We start from the raw sequence: 13,774 nt of genomic DNA, 5'->3' as shown, positions 1-13,774 counted from the left end.
GCTACTTAACCAAATGACTCAAGAAACACAACTATAGTATGTTAAAATCCACTTTTGTCATCATTTTCTCAATCACAATATAACTTTTTGTCTTAACTTTTATGGAGTTTGTCATCTGAATCACATTCTCCTCTTGACTGTGTTTGTTCTCAGTGCTGCTGTTTGGTATCTGTTCTGTTAAATACATTTGTTTGAAATGACTTTGGTCTTTTTTTACCCCGTGATTCTGTTATTCAGTTCTGTACTTTATTAAATCAATGTTTCAATGAATTTACAGACATGGAAAAGTGGGCAAGCTGATTGTTGATGAAACAGCATACTAAGAAACGCACGAGGGAGCCTCAGGCAATGTTGGTCTGTGAGCATATATGAGTTTTTATATTTTATATAGTTACAATAAGGACAGAAGACTTGGGGCATTTCTCCTTTGTTGGGTGAAAAGAGCGATACTACCACGAGATACAATTTCAGCTTGAAGCAAACAAAATATTTAAATACCTGTCACATGTACATGTTACAAGAGTGTAAACACAGTCTTAGTTTGAGCTATTTTTTAATCCATTTTGATCCATGGTTCTTTAATTTCTTATTTATCTTGTTAGTGAGAGTGTGGGTAAGCCCTGTTCTCTGTACAGGAAATCTGTGGTTTGGCAGCCCAAACAAATTGGTTTGTAGACCTCCGTTTGAACTGTGTGGTAGAATCCCATTTTATGGTGTTTAGCCTGACGCATGTAGTAGATGGGAGGGCAAGAGACTCTCTGCGTACCTGCCAGTAGTTTAAAGCAGAAATTACATTTTGTCTACTATAGAATGGTAAAAGGGTGTTTGATTCGGTTTTGACTTTCTTTATACAATCCCAGAATTTGACAACGTTCTGGTGCATTGTACTTCTTTCACTCTGCTACACCTCCTGTTCAACAGTTGTGTGTTGCAGCCAGCTGCTGTGCGACACAAACAATGCAGTCTACAGAAGTTCTCCCGCCTTGTATTCAACACTTGCAATTACTCTTTGTGGCCAGAAGAGAGCAGCACTGCCTGTAACTGTAGGCAAACGAATCACACACAGCTTACTTGTGTGTTTACAGACGCGCATGTATCGATGATAGAAATATATTTTTACGATAAGTTGATTTGTTTTAGGCCATAGGACCAGCAGTACAAACTGCACACATTGCAGCGTGCCATGAACAAGAACAAGTTTGCACTATTACCTGAACATATCAACAGGCTTATCAAATCATGTGATGTGTGTCCCAGGAAATGAATACAGTATGTCGGCACTATATCCATATGTATGGTGGAATCCAGTGAAACACAAAGACTTGCTGTGGATGGAGCAAATAAGAGCATTATTTTACCTGATCAACATATTCACTGTACACCAACAACATCAACAGGTGAAACAACCTCACAAAAACCACGCCAGCTGCCTCGTCACCTTTGCTGTAAGTAGATGCACAAAAGGTAGCGTGAGATTCCTTCATTCATGCTCACAGTCAAACAAATTTTGTCCAACAAGGTCAAAGATAGTGTGAAGACAGTCTGACTGGTTGAAACATAGAAAAAAGAATTAGTCATGTGTAACAACACTTTTAATTGTAGTACTGAAAAGGTATAAAAAGAAATAGTACATAGTACCAATCATCATTTCAGATTGTGAGAAGAAACAGTACATATTCTGTTTAGCATGCACAGATTTGATTAGCCTTAATGAGTACAAAGGGTGCTCAGGTCACATTTAACTATCTATAGCAATCAGCAAAATGCAGTGAGCTGCTAAAGGATTTGTATAGAAAAGCATTTTTTGTATTGAGGAATGCTGCCGTCTGATGGACTGTAGAGGACGGAAGGCTTTATTTTCCAATAATGACATTTCTGTAGCCCTTGACATGACACAACTTGTTGCTGTCGAAATCGACCACCAGCTTTCTCAGCCCAGAATGGGTGGGAGTGAAGTAAATCTTCACCTTGGCATCTTCCCCAGGTCCCACTGTGGAGGCCAGCCTGTAGGGTAAATATTTAAATATTACATTTGTGACACACACACTAGGAGTACTTTATCACACTGATTGCATAAATAGTTAGACAATCGATTACCACTGACATGGGGCTCATGACAGTTTTGACTATTTATGGAGATGATGGAGTTGCAGTGTTTGAACTGCTCAGCAGAAGAGTAGCGGTTAGAAAAAATGCTTTAATAACAGTTTCATTCTTTTGTCATGCACACCAGCTTTGGACAAACAATAACACTGACCATGAAAATGCATCATGCAGACACATCATGCTTCATTCATGCAGTCAGAACTCCAAAGCTGCATTTCTAGTAAGTCAGTAATTGATTGGCTACTCCTTACTTTACTCACTGAAAGAGATTATACATAAATTAGAAATAAATTAAGAGAGAGGTTATTGTTGAGCAATAACAAGCCACCTCACTGGGATTTCATCAGATTTCTGTCTAAATCTCGTGTCGGCTCCAGTGAACTCCTGTGCTGTAGTTTTGTCTTTACCAGTGGGCTTGTGTCCTGACTAAACAGGGGGACATCCAGCCACACATCAGGATGCTGCACCAATACCAGGGCAACAAACCATAAAATAATATAACACATATCTCAGAGTTTGGAAGTCAAATGAAGAAGAAACATTTCCATTACACAAACTTTTTACTTTTTAAAAGGCTGAAAGTAGCCCATATGTTGTCATTGTCAAAAAGGCAGAGTGAGTTTGCGTGGTGAGCTAGCTTGTTGCTGTACGTCCTTCCACTACATGTTTCTTGTGTCTTTGTCTTGGAGAAAAAACGTTTAAGACGTAAGTATTCATGCATGTTTGTGTCAGTTGGTAAAGAATAAAACATTTCTAGCTGGATAAGGAGGGACTCATCCAACCTCTCAGAGATGATGCGTCCCCCAGTGAGGTTGGCCCCCTCGATGCTGAAGCAGCAGTCCTCCAGCGTCTCTGGCAGAGGGTTTTGGAGGGTGATCTCTGCAGCCAGCTTCCGATTCTCCTTGGGTTCACCCAAGATCTGCATTAATGAAAATCTCACAGTGAGTACGATGCACTTTTGCTTGTACGAAGCTTTGTTTACACATACTGTAGGAACAGGTGTTGGTGTTACGATACTGAGTACCTGTGCTGACATAATGGTCAGTATGGCTGATACGAAGCTTTTCAAATCTTGGCCCTTAACATGGTTTTATTGATTAACAGGTCTCAAGATCATTATTATCATTAGTGACGGGTTGTCCTTCCATAGTAATGACAGAAGCCACATACTCTGTCTTTAAGTCTATATCTCCTGTTGGAGGTCGTCATACTCACTCTGACTTTGATTTCAGGATTGTCCAGCACAATGTTTCTCACTGCCAGCATTTGCTCTCTGGTGGTGTAGTCCAACAACAGAGCTGCCAGACGGACCAAGTTGTCCTCAGTGAGTAGGCCGCCGTACTTAGAGTAGTTCAGCCTTAGTGGAACTCGCCTCTCTAGAAGAACACACACGTTATATATTTAACACTCACAGTGAAAAGTCAGTTGGATAAAGCATTCACATGTAACATGTAAACACCACACGGTGACTTGGCTCACCTCCTCCTGGTGAGAGTTCAACATTGAGCAGATCTTTAAAACCACAATTCCCTCCCAGGACCCCGTTGTAGGTCACGGCGCAGGATCCAAACAGCAGGCGGCACTTCTTCTCGCTCTGCGTGTTGTTAGTGACCACAGCATACACGTCGAAGTCGCAGCCCTTCCTCATGTCTGATGTGACCTTGATAGTGAGCTGTAGGCCTTGATTCTGCTGCTGGTGGATCAGCTTGTTTTGGTGGTTAGCCTTCTTGAAAGCCTCCCGCTCTTCATCAGAGCCTGAAGCAACAAAATCACGCGCTGCATAACTCAAGTCTCAAATTTGACAACTTTAAGTTTTGCCATTTAAAAATAGTCAACTGATACACATTTAACATGACAAATTGCCTGTGTAAGTAAGGCAGCACACACCTGACCTTCTTAAACAAAGTCAGTTCAGAGTTGACTTTGTGTTCATTAAGAGTAAAACAAATACTGATGGGGAATGTAAGAATGTACACAGCAAGTGACCTTGGTGTGACCTGCTGGTATGCAGAGGAGGTTTGTATGCAGTTAAAGTAATGTTGTGTTGTAATAACATACATTATTTATGGTGATGTTTAGTTAGGTTTGTCTACATGTACAGTAAATGCACAGCTGTGCTCTCTACCTTCGGGGTACTTGTAGAGATGAGTGATGTCTTCTCTGGCGTCACTGCCCACACTCTTTGTGCTAATCTTCTGGCCCACCACTGTAATGGAAGTGACATTTGATGTGCTGCCGTCTTTTTTCCTCATGGTGGTGATGACATCAGCGTTGACCTCAGCAAACACAAACGGGGCGTCATACGTGAACGTGAGCTTGCCCTCCTTGATGGCCCTGAGAGGGACGGGGCCGCAGCAGTACACTCCTATAGGGAAGGGGACGATGCAAGAAACAAAGATGATGGATCCACCTCTGTTAGGATGATCAAAAATGGCCTCATGGGTTCATCGTGTGCAACGTGTTCATTACCTTCACTTTTCTCCTGAGGTGTAGGGTCACTGGCCTGCCAGCCATTAAAATCAGGTTTAAGGTCAGGCCTGGTCATCCAGTTCTCTAGCCAGCAGTGATAATTCCTACAGATACAATACACACCATCAATACTCGATACACTGATGATGATGTTTGGGCACTTTAATAAAGAAATCTCACAACTGGACATCTGATGTCATCATCAAAACTGCAGTAAACTTGTTGACTTCAGTTAAGTCACAACTAAACGCCTTCTGCGTAAATCTCAGGGTTAGTATAAAAATAATTCATGCAAACTGTATGGTAAAATCGTAGTCAATAATTGAATCAAAGGGGTGTTCCAAACTAATAGGAAGTGCAACTGATTAAATACTGTTCTATTTATTCCCCAAGAAATTCATTTAATTTGACATCACATTACAATATTTGAGGTATAGCACAGAAATTGAAATCTCAAAGTCTCAAAGGAAATACTGTAGGCTGGTTTGCAGTTGTATTACATACAGAGAATTCTTACCAGATCATTTCTCCACGTTGAATAGGTTCTCCGTTTTCGTTGATGTAGCGTTCAATCACCAGGTTGTTGTTGTTGTCGTGGGCTGACAGGTAGTTGGTGATGACTCGGCAGGGGATGCCAAGGGCTCTGGAAACTAACAGGGTGTGAAAAAAACCCACATGACTACTGTGATAGTAAGAGGAGGAGCAAAAATGTATATCGTTAACTGTGTGTTTACATATATGGTGTTACATTGTGTCTGTGTGAGACACATCAAGTGTGGTTTTCAGTGATAGGCTACCGAGCTCCACTGCGTCCTATCTTACTTGAACAGGCCACTGCAGCAAACACCCAGCACTGTCCGTAGCGAACAGGCTGACAGGCTTGTGTGTCCCAGTTGCGCAGAATCTCCACGCTGCCTTTCCAGAACATAGGGCTGACGCCGTCTTCATAGCCATCTGTCCATTTCCCCAGCAACACCCCCTTGTCGTCATTACAATTCACCTAACAGGCAAAGGAAAGGAGTGTAAAACATATTTTTGTGTTCAGTTTGAAGTGGCATAAGTGGATGAGAGATATCAGAAATGAATATGACTTACCATGGCACTAAGCACTCTGGAAACGTAGATGGGATTTCTCCTCCCTGAGCAGTCTTTGCCAGGATTTCTCAGATATTTAGGATTCATGTCCAGAATCCTCAGACAGACGTCCAGGATGCCACTTTCAAACTACAGAAAAAAACCAAGTATTACTGCTTAGCTGTTGTCAGTGATTGAAGTACACAGGTGGACAAATAATCCAGTGTGAGATCCAAGGTTAAACAAAACAGGTGCAAACACATAGCAAGTTAGATGTGTAATTCTGCCATGCTGTAAAGCTCAAGAGCTGCACATGTAATGCACTGCTAATGCCAGGCTAATGGCTGCAAACAATAACACTCCTCTCACTTTAGACCCAGACTGTCCACTGACAGACAAAAATATCTCACTTAATTTCAGTGTCAAATGTTCAGAAATTACTGCTTGTTTGCATCATAAATCACTTGATAAGTGGATATTTTCTTGTTATCAGAATAAGCGTGATCCAAACTCCTTCACCACCCTGGCACAATGTTGGCTCTCCCGGCTGACTGAGTGTGTGAGATGAAGTGAGGCTGACAGCGTCAGTGTTGGTGTTGGTACCTGGCCAAAGTTCCAGGGAGTGGGTATGGGATGCTTGTAGCTGCCTCGAAAGATGATTCCATCCTGAGATAAGACGTACTCTGCCAAACTCTGCTCGTTGTCCATATATACTGCATCTCCTGTTGCCAAGAGACATCACAAACAATACAATGAATGTCCTGAAACATGTCCTAAGTGGAACATCACTAGTATAGAGTTTATTCATACAATAATAATAATATCTATAATAATACCGTCTGTCCATTCTATATGGTAAGCTAAACTAACTACAATAGATCTCATCATTTAACTCTCAGACAAAAGCAAATAATCATATTTCCCAAAATGTTGAACTATTGTTTAAACATCACACAATAATATAATGTCTTGAGCCCTGCTCCTGAATAGCTGCTGTCATAAAACCACTCTGGAATGAAACATGATCATCACAGCACTTTGTAGCCTAAGATCGCCACACAAGATACACTACATGACAACTTGACGTATGGTCTGTTTACCCACCTGGGCACCAGGGGTTAAAGAGCAGGACAAACTCAATCCGCCCTGATCGCCCCAGGGTCAGCGTGTAGCGGCCTATAGGTGCATCAGGGGCAGAGCAGATAGACAGGGTCACCATGTCCCCGGGGGGGCTGGTGACAGCGGCGCTCCAGCGGGAAGTGTCAGTGTTGGCAGACAGACCAAAGGAGGCCCTGGTGCCATACTGCTCAGAGGGTTGAGGACCTGCATGTAACAGTGAATACGGTTAGAGCCCTGAGACTACATGTGGGAAAAAGCCAAGAGGTCTTGTTGAAACATTTGCGTCTGGGGAATGGAAACTCACCGTTTTCCCAAGCCTGCCTAAATTTAGTTCAAACATCTCCTCATGCATGGACAGCATAACTGTGTAATGGCACACAATTATGACCACGACTGATTTGCACTCTCCCTGACCCTGACCTCAGTTCAGATTTGAATGAATTGATCATGATTTGAAGTTATGTAAACTTAAAATCATTTGTGTTCACTTCAGTGCAAAGAGTCCATTCCTTCACATCTTCCACCCAGTACAGTCAACTAAACCAAGGGCAGGTTGTGTTACTTCCCTCTCATTGGGTGGGTTTAAGGGTCTCAAATCCATTAAAACATACTTGACCTTGAAAGGTTGATAATGTTATCTATGATTATACACATGCTTTCCTGTTGGCAAGCAACACTTCCTGTTTAAACAGTTGGATTTGATGGCAAAAAGTAACAGCTGTCTTATCACACTTTACATGAGAAGTTTATCCAAATATGAACTGAGGAGAAGAGACAGATAGTTTCCAATGTGTTTACAGGGTATTCTGAAGGCAGATACATGAGAATACAGTAACTGGGGCTCCCAACAATAACAGTAAAGTCCATTAAGACCCACAGAACAATAAAGGAGGAGCTGAAGTTAACATCTTACAGTTACCGTAAGTGTGCTCATTGTAAAAGCCAGGGGAGGTATCACTGACCACTGACCAAGGGAAAATTACTTCCTTTTCCTTTCCACCAACTTTTCCCCTCTCATCTTTGAAATCACAATAGGGAGCAAAAAAATGTCAGCAGAAACACACAGTAGGTTCCAATGTGGCCCTAACTTCCTGAATACTTGAATACACAAGCACAGTGCTTTCCCTTCATCCTCTGGTCATTATAGCATCATTATGATACACAGTTTCCATATTGTGAAAGTTTTGTTAATTTACTTTATCTGAAAGAACACTAGAAGTACTTAGAGTAGAGTCAACATAGAGTATACTACAACAATTACTCATGGAAAAATTGCATTCAGTTAAGTGCTATTTAAGCAAAATAGCGAAAATGATATGTGTACGTGGTTAAGAGTAAAAGTAAAGAGGTACGGAAGGAGCAGCACCTGTTTCTGCAACAAAGTCAAGAGAGCTGACTCCTGCTTGGTAGTTTCCGGAGCGAAGGTACAGGCTGATGGTGAACGGTTGGCCTCTCCTCACGATCAGACGGTCGACACCGTTGAGATCAGTGCGATGGTCGGTGTTGTTGAACTCACACTCCAGGTTCCAGCGATCAATGTCCAGAGCTTAAAAGAAGAGAGGGCATTTAAAAAAAACACAGAAAAACTGAACTAATAACCCCTATGAAATAGGTGTTTATTACTTATCTCTGAAATACACAACATAGATGCAGAACAATCATCATCTTATGGACTGTGTAGTTAAGTTACTATATTACCAATATATTACAGGATTTTTCAAATGGTAGATACAGATTTAGATTACAAGAATTCTTGTAATTTTCTACAACAGATATATAAAATGCTACACAGCAATTAACGAGTGTTTCGGTGAATTCATTAAAACGTGTAGAACATCTATTTCTAGCACTCCAGACATATTCTTGGTTCTTATTCTAATTTAAAAGGAGGATAGACTATCAACATAGTCTTGATGTTGTAAAACGTATAGCTGTGTATAGGATACAGGATATTTAACAGAATTTATAAGGTCCAACAATTACAAATAACTTGTTTTATTGGCAGACTTGCTGTGAATTAACCAGAAAACTGTGGTTAACTAGAGTCTGGATGTCTTCATGTTGTGGCTATGAATGTCGTTTTTATATTTTCTAAAAGTGAACTGCTAATTTCAACAAACTGACTGAACAAACTTTTATAATGACTTTATTTTCCTGCATGAACGGTCAAATGTTTGTAAAGGTTCACTATTCGATCAGAGCATATTCTGTGGACTTTGGAATAAAGCTGTGGACTGCAGGACACTCTCAGTCATTTATGGTAAGATCATGTTGTTTCACAGGGCCTTCTGTACGAATTTAACAAGAGGTAAACACAGACAGACAGTCACTCCCTGTGAAGTGTGCAAACACACAACCACTCCTTCTCTCCAGGGCACGTTGTGACTAAGAGAATCCCACCCTCTGATTTCCTGTTTGCAGGGAAAGTTAGGGTCCTCCTATACAACACCTCCACGGTCCTCCTGCTGTCTAACCACTGGCTGTGCTGCTCCATGACATGTCACGAGGTTAACCTCTCTCCATATATTATTCCTTGGTGTTAAGAAAAGCCCTGGAAAGTGGCGTGAGGTGGTAGAGTCAAGGCTGGGCTCGACTTGAGCAAACAAAAAGCAAAGACTTCCTGCTGTTTTACATGAAATTCATCCTCTGATGTTTAACTGATCTTGTCTTTCAGTTCAGTTCCTAATTGAAGACATGTTAGTGCAACTATTTGGTTGCAAATGCCTTAAAGATGAGAACGCTACCTATTCTGGGACAGCTGGAGATTGTAGTCAAGGGATTATAAAGGCCTTGCTGTTTAGCCTGTTCATACTCTGCAGTCATTTAGCTCCCATTTGATCCGTGCAAATATCAAATAAACATCAGCATTGCATCGAAGCACAGACGCTATTTAAGTTTATTGAGGAACCATCTGGAGAACGAAATATCTCACTTGGGTCCAAGAAATTCTGATATTTTTTTCACTTTTTCCCTTTGAAGAGAGACGGATTTTGATGTAATTGCACCTCGAGACAAGAAAGTCCAATAAAACAGATCCTCACTGTGAAAGACTGTGAAAACAATTACAAAGTATAATAACATATGAATCTCTGCGGCCCAAAAACCTTCAGAAACAACAGACTAAAACTAACGTCACCCTTTCTGCAGGGATTTGGGGGTCTTTTGCGGCTAAATAATTGACTTAACATAAAATTCATTTTGATTTCCTCCCGGACCGCAGTGCAACAGCATGTGCTGTTCAAGGTTAAGCAGTTGTGGTAAAGCAGATGGTATGCATGTGAGATGTAAAACGAAACACATGAATACATTTTACAGCAGCTTGCAGTTTATTCTGTAGGGTTACATAAGCACAACGCTCTAATATGAAATGTATGGGCATTTGAGATTCCTCAGCCTTGCCCCCTGCCGTCCTCACTAACCTTTACATACTGTACACACCCACGCTTCACTCCCTCGTTACCAACCATGACTCCACACTACCGAGGGGCTGTCTCAGTAAGCAGCACTGGGGCCAGCATAAGCCTTAATAAGGAAATTAAAACAAGTTCTATCTGATGTCAACTGGGTTGTAGCTGGTACCGTAAACGCTATTTTAATCCTGGAAAAATAAATATGCAAACTCCCAAGAGAGGTGAAAGGAGTGTTCAGTCTTGCAGGTAACACCCATGCTGACTTCAGAGCTCCATCACAGACACTTTCAATCTCAACTAAATGCTTTGTAAATACATCAATATGCTGTTTATTCTGCTGTTTTGCTCATATTTGTATTTGTGTGTAGAGTGTAGCTGCTCCTATAGACATCTTACTATGAAGATTAAATATACCAAATGGCAGAAGCACTTCTTTTATGACTTCAGACTAGCCTGTTGCAGTTCACAGGTTTTCTGGTAAATACTCTTTAAATGAAGATTATATCCCACCTCAGATATTTTTTGCATGCTCCACATTTTGCCTGCACACACGGTTCAACAACAATTTCAACCTTAAGAGGTGATTTAGAGCAAACCTGGAGGTTTGAAGTTTTGAATGTCTCTGCAAGGGCTTAAGAGCAAACTATTTGTAGGGTGCCGTGTGTGCCTATAAACATAGCAGCCGTTACCCGGTGGAGGCTCCAGCTGCTCTCAGCTCCTATTATGAGTGTTAAGGTCCCAGGGCAACAATCATCTGCTCAAACATGAGGATGAAACATTTTTTAGATGCATCGGCCTGCCTGACAGAGCTTGAGTGCTGCAGCCTTGAAACCAGCTAATGCAGGGCGATGATATGTGCAGGCTGACACAACTTTACTTCATCTATTTGTCACCTTTGTCAGACATCATAGCTACAGCATGCTTTGTGTCCTAGACTTGCCCTTCCTCAGTCAGTGACTAAAATACTTTACACACCACCAAAATACACTGAGAGTGACTTACATTTAAAGTTGCATTAACACAAACGCCCATATTAGGAAATGGTGGGAAGAAAACATCAAAGCAAACACTTGGGGAGCTGAATTGTGGAATAAAAAAAATACAGATTATGTCAATATGAATGGACATTTATGTGTTTTTAACCAGTATAACTAGTTATAAACAATGACCCAATTATCCTGTTACTGACAAATCGTTTCAAATTGTTATTTAAACACCACAGGCGGTTTATGACATGTCTGCTTAAAAGAAAATAGAAGCAGTCATCGTACAACTTACCTTGAGCCATGACTGCTGCTGTGTTCTTCGACTGAACTGTGTTTTCGGCGAATCTCCAGCTCAGAGGGGAACACTGTGTCACTCCTCGCCGTTACCCCGCTCTCATTTGTAGTCCTCCTCGTGCCAGTCAGGCTCGTGGCGTCACGCGACCCTCCCCTAAACAGAACGCACCCCTTCCCGCGCACATATGTGGTGTTGTAGCAGCTGGAGGCTACATCCATCCTCCAGTGATTCATTATGGACTGTTAATCAAAAAAGTGATGTTTGTGTCATCGCTTGGTTTCCAGAGAATAAGTACACTCTTACTCTGAAACACGATGATGAGACAAGATTAAAGACATGTTGCTAGATGATGGAAACCACAGGCAGGTAGGCTCACTGGTAAATGTATTGTTTTCATGCAGTATTGTTTGGTTCACATGCAGTTTATCAAGGTTGAACTAGTACTGTTATGTTACAGCTTCACTGAGGTTAAGGAATTATTAAAAGATACAGCTGGCGATATTCTGTATTTTTCTTATTGTCATCAAATCCCATGAGAAAAAACAAAAATGAGTTGATCCTACTAAGTACTGCCTGTGCATTCAAACATACACTGCTTCCTCTACCATGAAGATGGTAGTTGCAGTTTGTTTTCAGTCAGTCTCACTAGTCAGCCTCTGAAAATAGATATTTACTTTAGTTTAGTTTTGAGTGGCACCAGCTGTTATAGGAAATTACTCACTCTTTTTGAAAAATGTATCCATATATTTGAGACCCATTTGAGAAGATTTACATCCTCAGTAGTAATGAGTAGGCTGGGTGTCACAGACAGAGCAGGGAATACATTGGTTGGTTTAGGTCTTTTCATTTGTTGACAATGAAAAAATATATTATAATACCAGACTTAAATTTAAGAAGGGTTTAAATCAGTCTCGCCAGCTGTCAATCACAGCTGCATTACAGTTTGTTACTGTAACTCAGCGTGCTCTGTGTAAACTATGCTTTTTTAAACTAGGCTACAACAGAGCAGCTGCATCACACAGAAACTTTGCACTGGTACAGGATGAGGTGAAGAGGGAGGTACGCACAGGTCCAAGTGCACAAAAGGACAAATTGTAGAAAAAACTTTTGAAGTTGCTGCTAAAGTTTTGTTGTTTTTTTTCTTTGGTGCATGAAGTAAAAACCCTTCTACAGCACTTGTCCTTTGCTCAAAACATCAACTTGCCTGTTTCCACTATAAAATTTGACAACAAGAACCAATTATGCACCAAGTATCTGAAAAAAAGCCAATAATGAAATTGTAATTGTAACTATGTCAATAAAAGTAGAGGATGAAGCCAGTCATATGGTTTGAAGCACTCTGGGCAGGGCAGTATTAACCACACACACGAGTCTTGGCTCCAGAGTTGGGCATTACAGTATGACAGGAAAGTGAATTCAGTGATTAAAAGAGCTCTGTCCAAAGCCACACAGTGGAAATGACTGAGTGCCTTTGCCAAGGCAGGCTTGGCTACTTCAGAGAGATTGTGGCATCCATCACCCGGACTCACTTCCAGATTAAATAATAAATGTGGGCGTAAAAAAAGGAGGCGAGGGGGGGTGGGGTGGTTTAAGTCAGATTGTCAGTTTCAGAATTGAAATGACGGCAAAAGAACAAAAGTGAAATACAGAGAAAACAGGGAAACACAAAGTATTTATTGTAATATCCCCTTAAAATGGGCTATTAAGGCAGCACATTATTGCTCAATGAAAATAAATATACACTGTTTCCAATTTCCAGTTTCCAATCCTTACACAATTCATAAAGCTGATCTTGACCTTTGTAATAGCTGATGAAATAAGTCACTGACTCACAACTACAGTTGGACCAAGTATTTTCAAAGGAAGTTCCATAAAATGGTTAAAGGAAGTGTAACTTTTTCCATATTGCAGAAATCATAGCCTTTGACGCAGAGGGAGGTACAGATGTCCCTCTTCAGAACAAATCAGCATTAAAGATTTCTTTTGAAATACTATTGTTAGTAGTTACACTAACCGGCCCATATGTGATACAGCTTGGTGTAGACACTGTAGTATTTAGTATTTAGTTAGTATAGTATAGCAAAATCAAGTTATTCTGTACATTTTGTGTAGAGAGTTTGATGTGTTTTTTTCCCATATATTCATGAAAAACATGGATGATATGATGTTCTGATGGCTCATTTGCTTTCATTTAATCAGAGAAATACATCTGCATTACATATATTACATCTATAATACATCTGTATTCTCACCTATATTAGTGCTCCATCTGACTGGTAATGGAACTATTTGGAAAATGCAAATTAAAGACAGAT

The 13,774-nt window shown here is 40.7% G+C and overlaps 1 protein-coding gene across 1 annotated transcript; it reads right to left on the bottom strand.

Annotated features, from left to right (window-relative positions):
• Window positions 1-1,574: 1,574 nt before the first annotated feature.
• On the bottom strand, window positions 1,575-11,516 carry tgm2b (transglutaminase 2b). The gene is made up of 13 exons (XM_070902378.1): window positions 11,457-11,516; window positions 8,135-8,314; window positions 6,754-6,972; window positions 6,253-6,371; window positions 5,671-5,799; window positions 5,398-5,575; window positions 5,093-5,225; window positions 4,576-4,679; window positions 4,232-4,471; window positions 3,586-3,861; window positions 3,322-3,482; window positions 2,889-3,025; window positions 1,575-2,004 (listed from the first exon to the last, which is right to left on the bottom strand). The coding sequence occupies exons 1-13, from the start codon at window positions 11,464-11,466 to the stop codon at window positions 1,854-1,856; spliced, it is 2,037 nt and encodes a 678-aa protein (XP_070758479.1). The 5' UTR covers window positions 11,467-11,516; the 3' UTR covers window positions 1,575-1,853.
• Between the last annotated feature and the right edge of the window lie 2,258 nt (window positions 11,517-13,774).

Source organism: Enoplosus armatus, chromosome 3 (assembly GCF_043641665.1).
Source record: "Enoplosus armatus isolate fEnoArm2 chromosome 3, fEnoArm2.hap1, whole genome shotgun sequence".
Taxonomy (NCBI): Eukaryota; Metazoa; Chordata; class Actinopteri; order Centrarchiformes; family Enoplosidae; genus Enoplosus; species Enoplosus armatus.
This window is presented reverse-complemented; position numbering and strand designations above follow the sequence as displayed.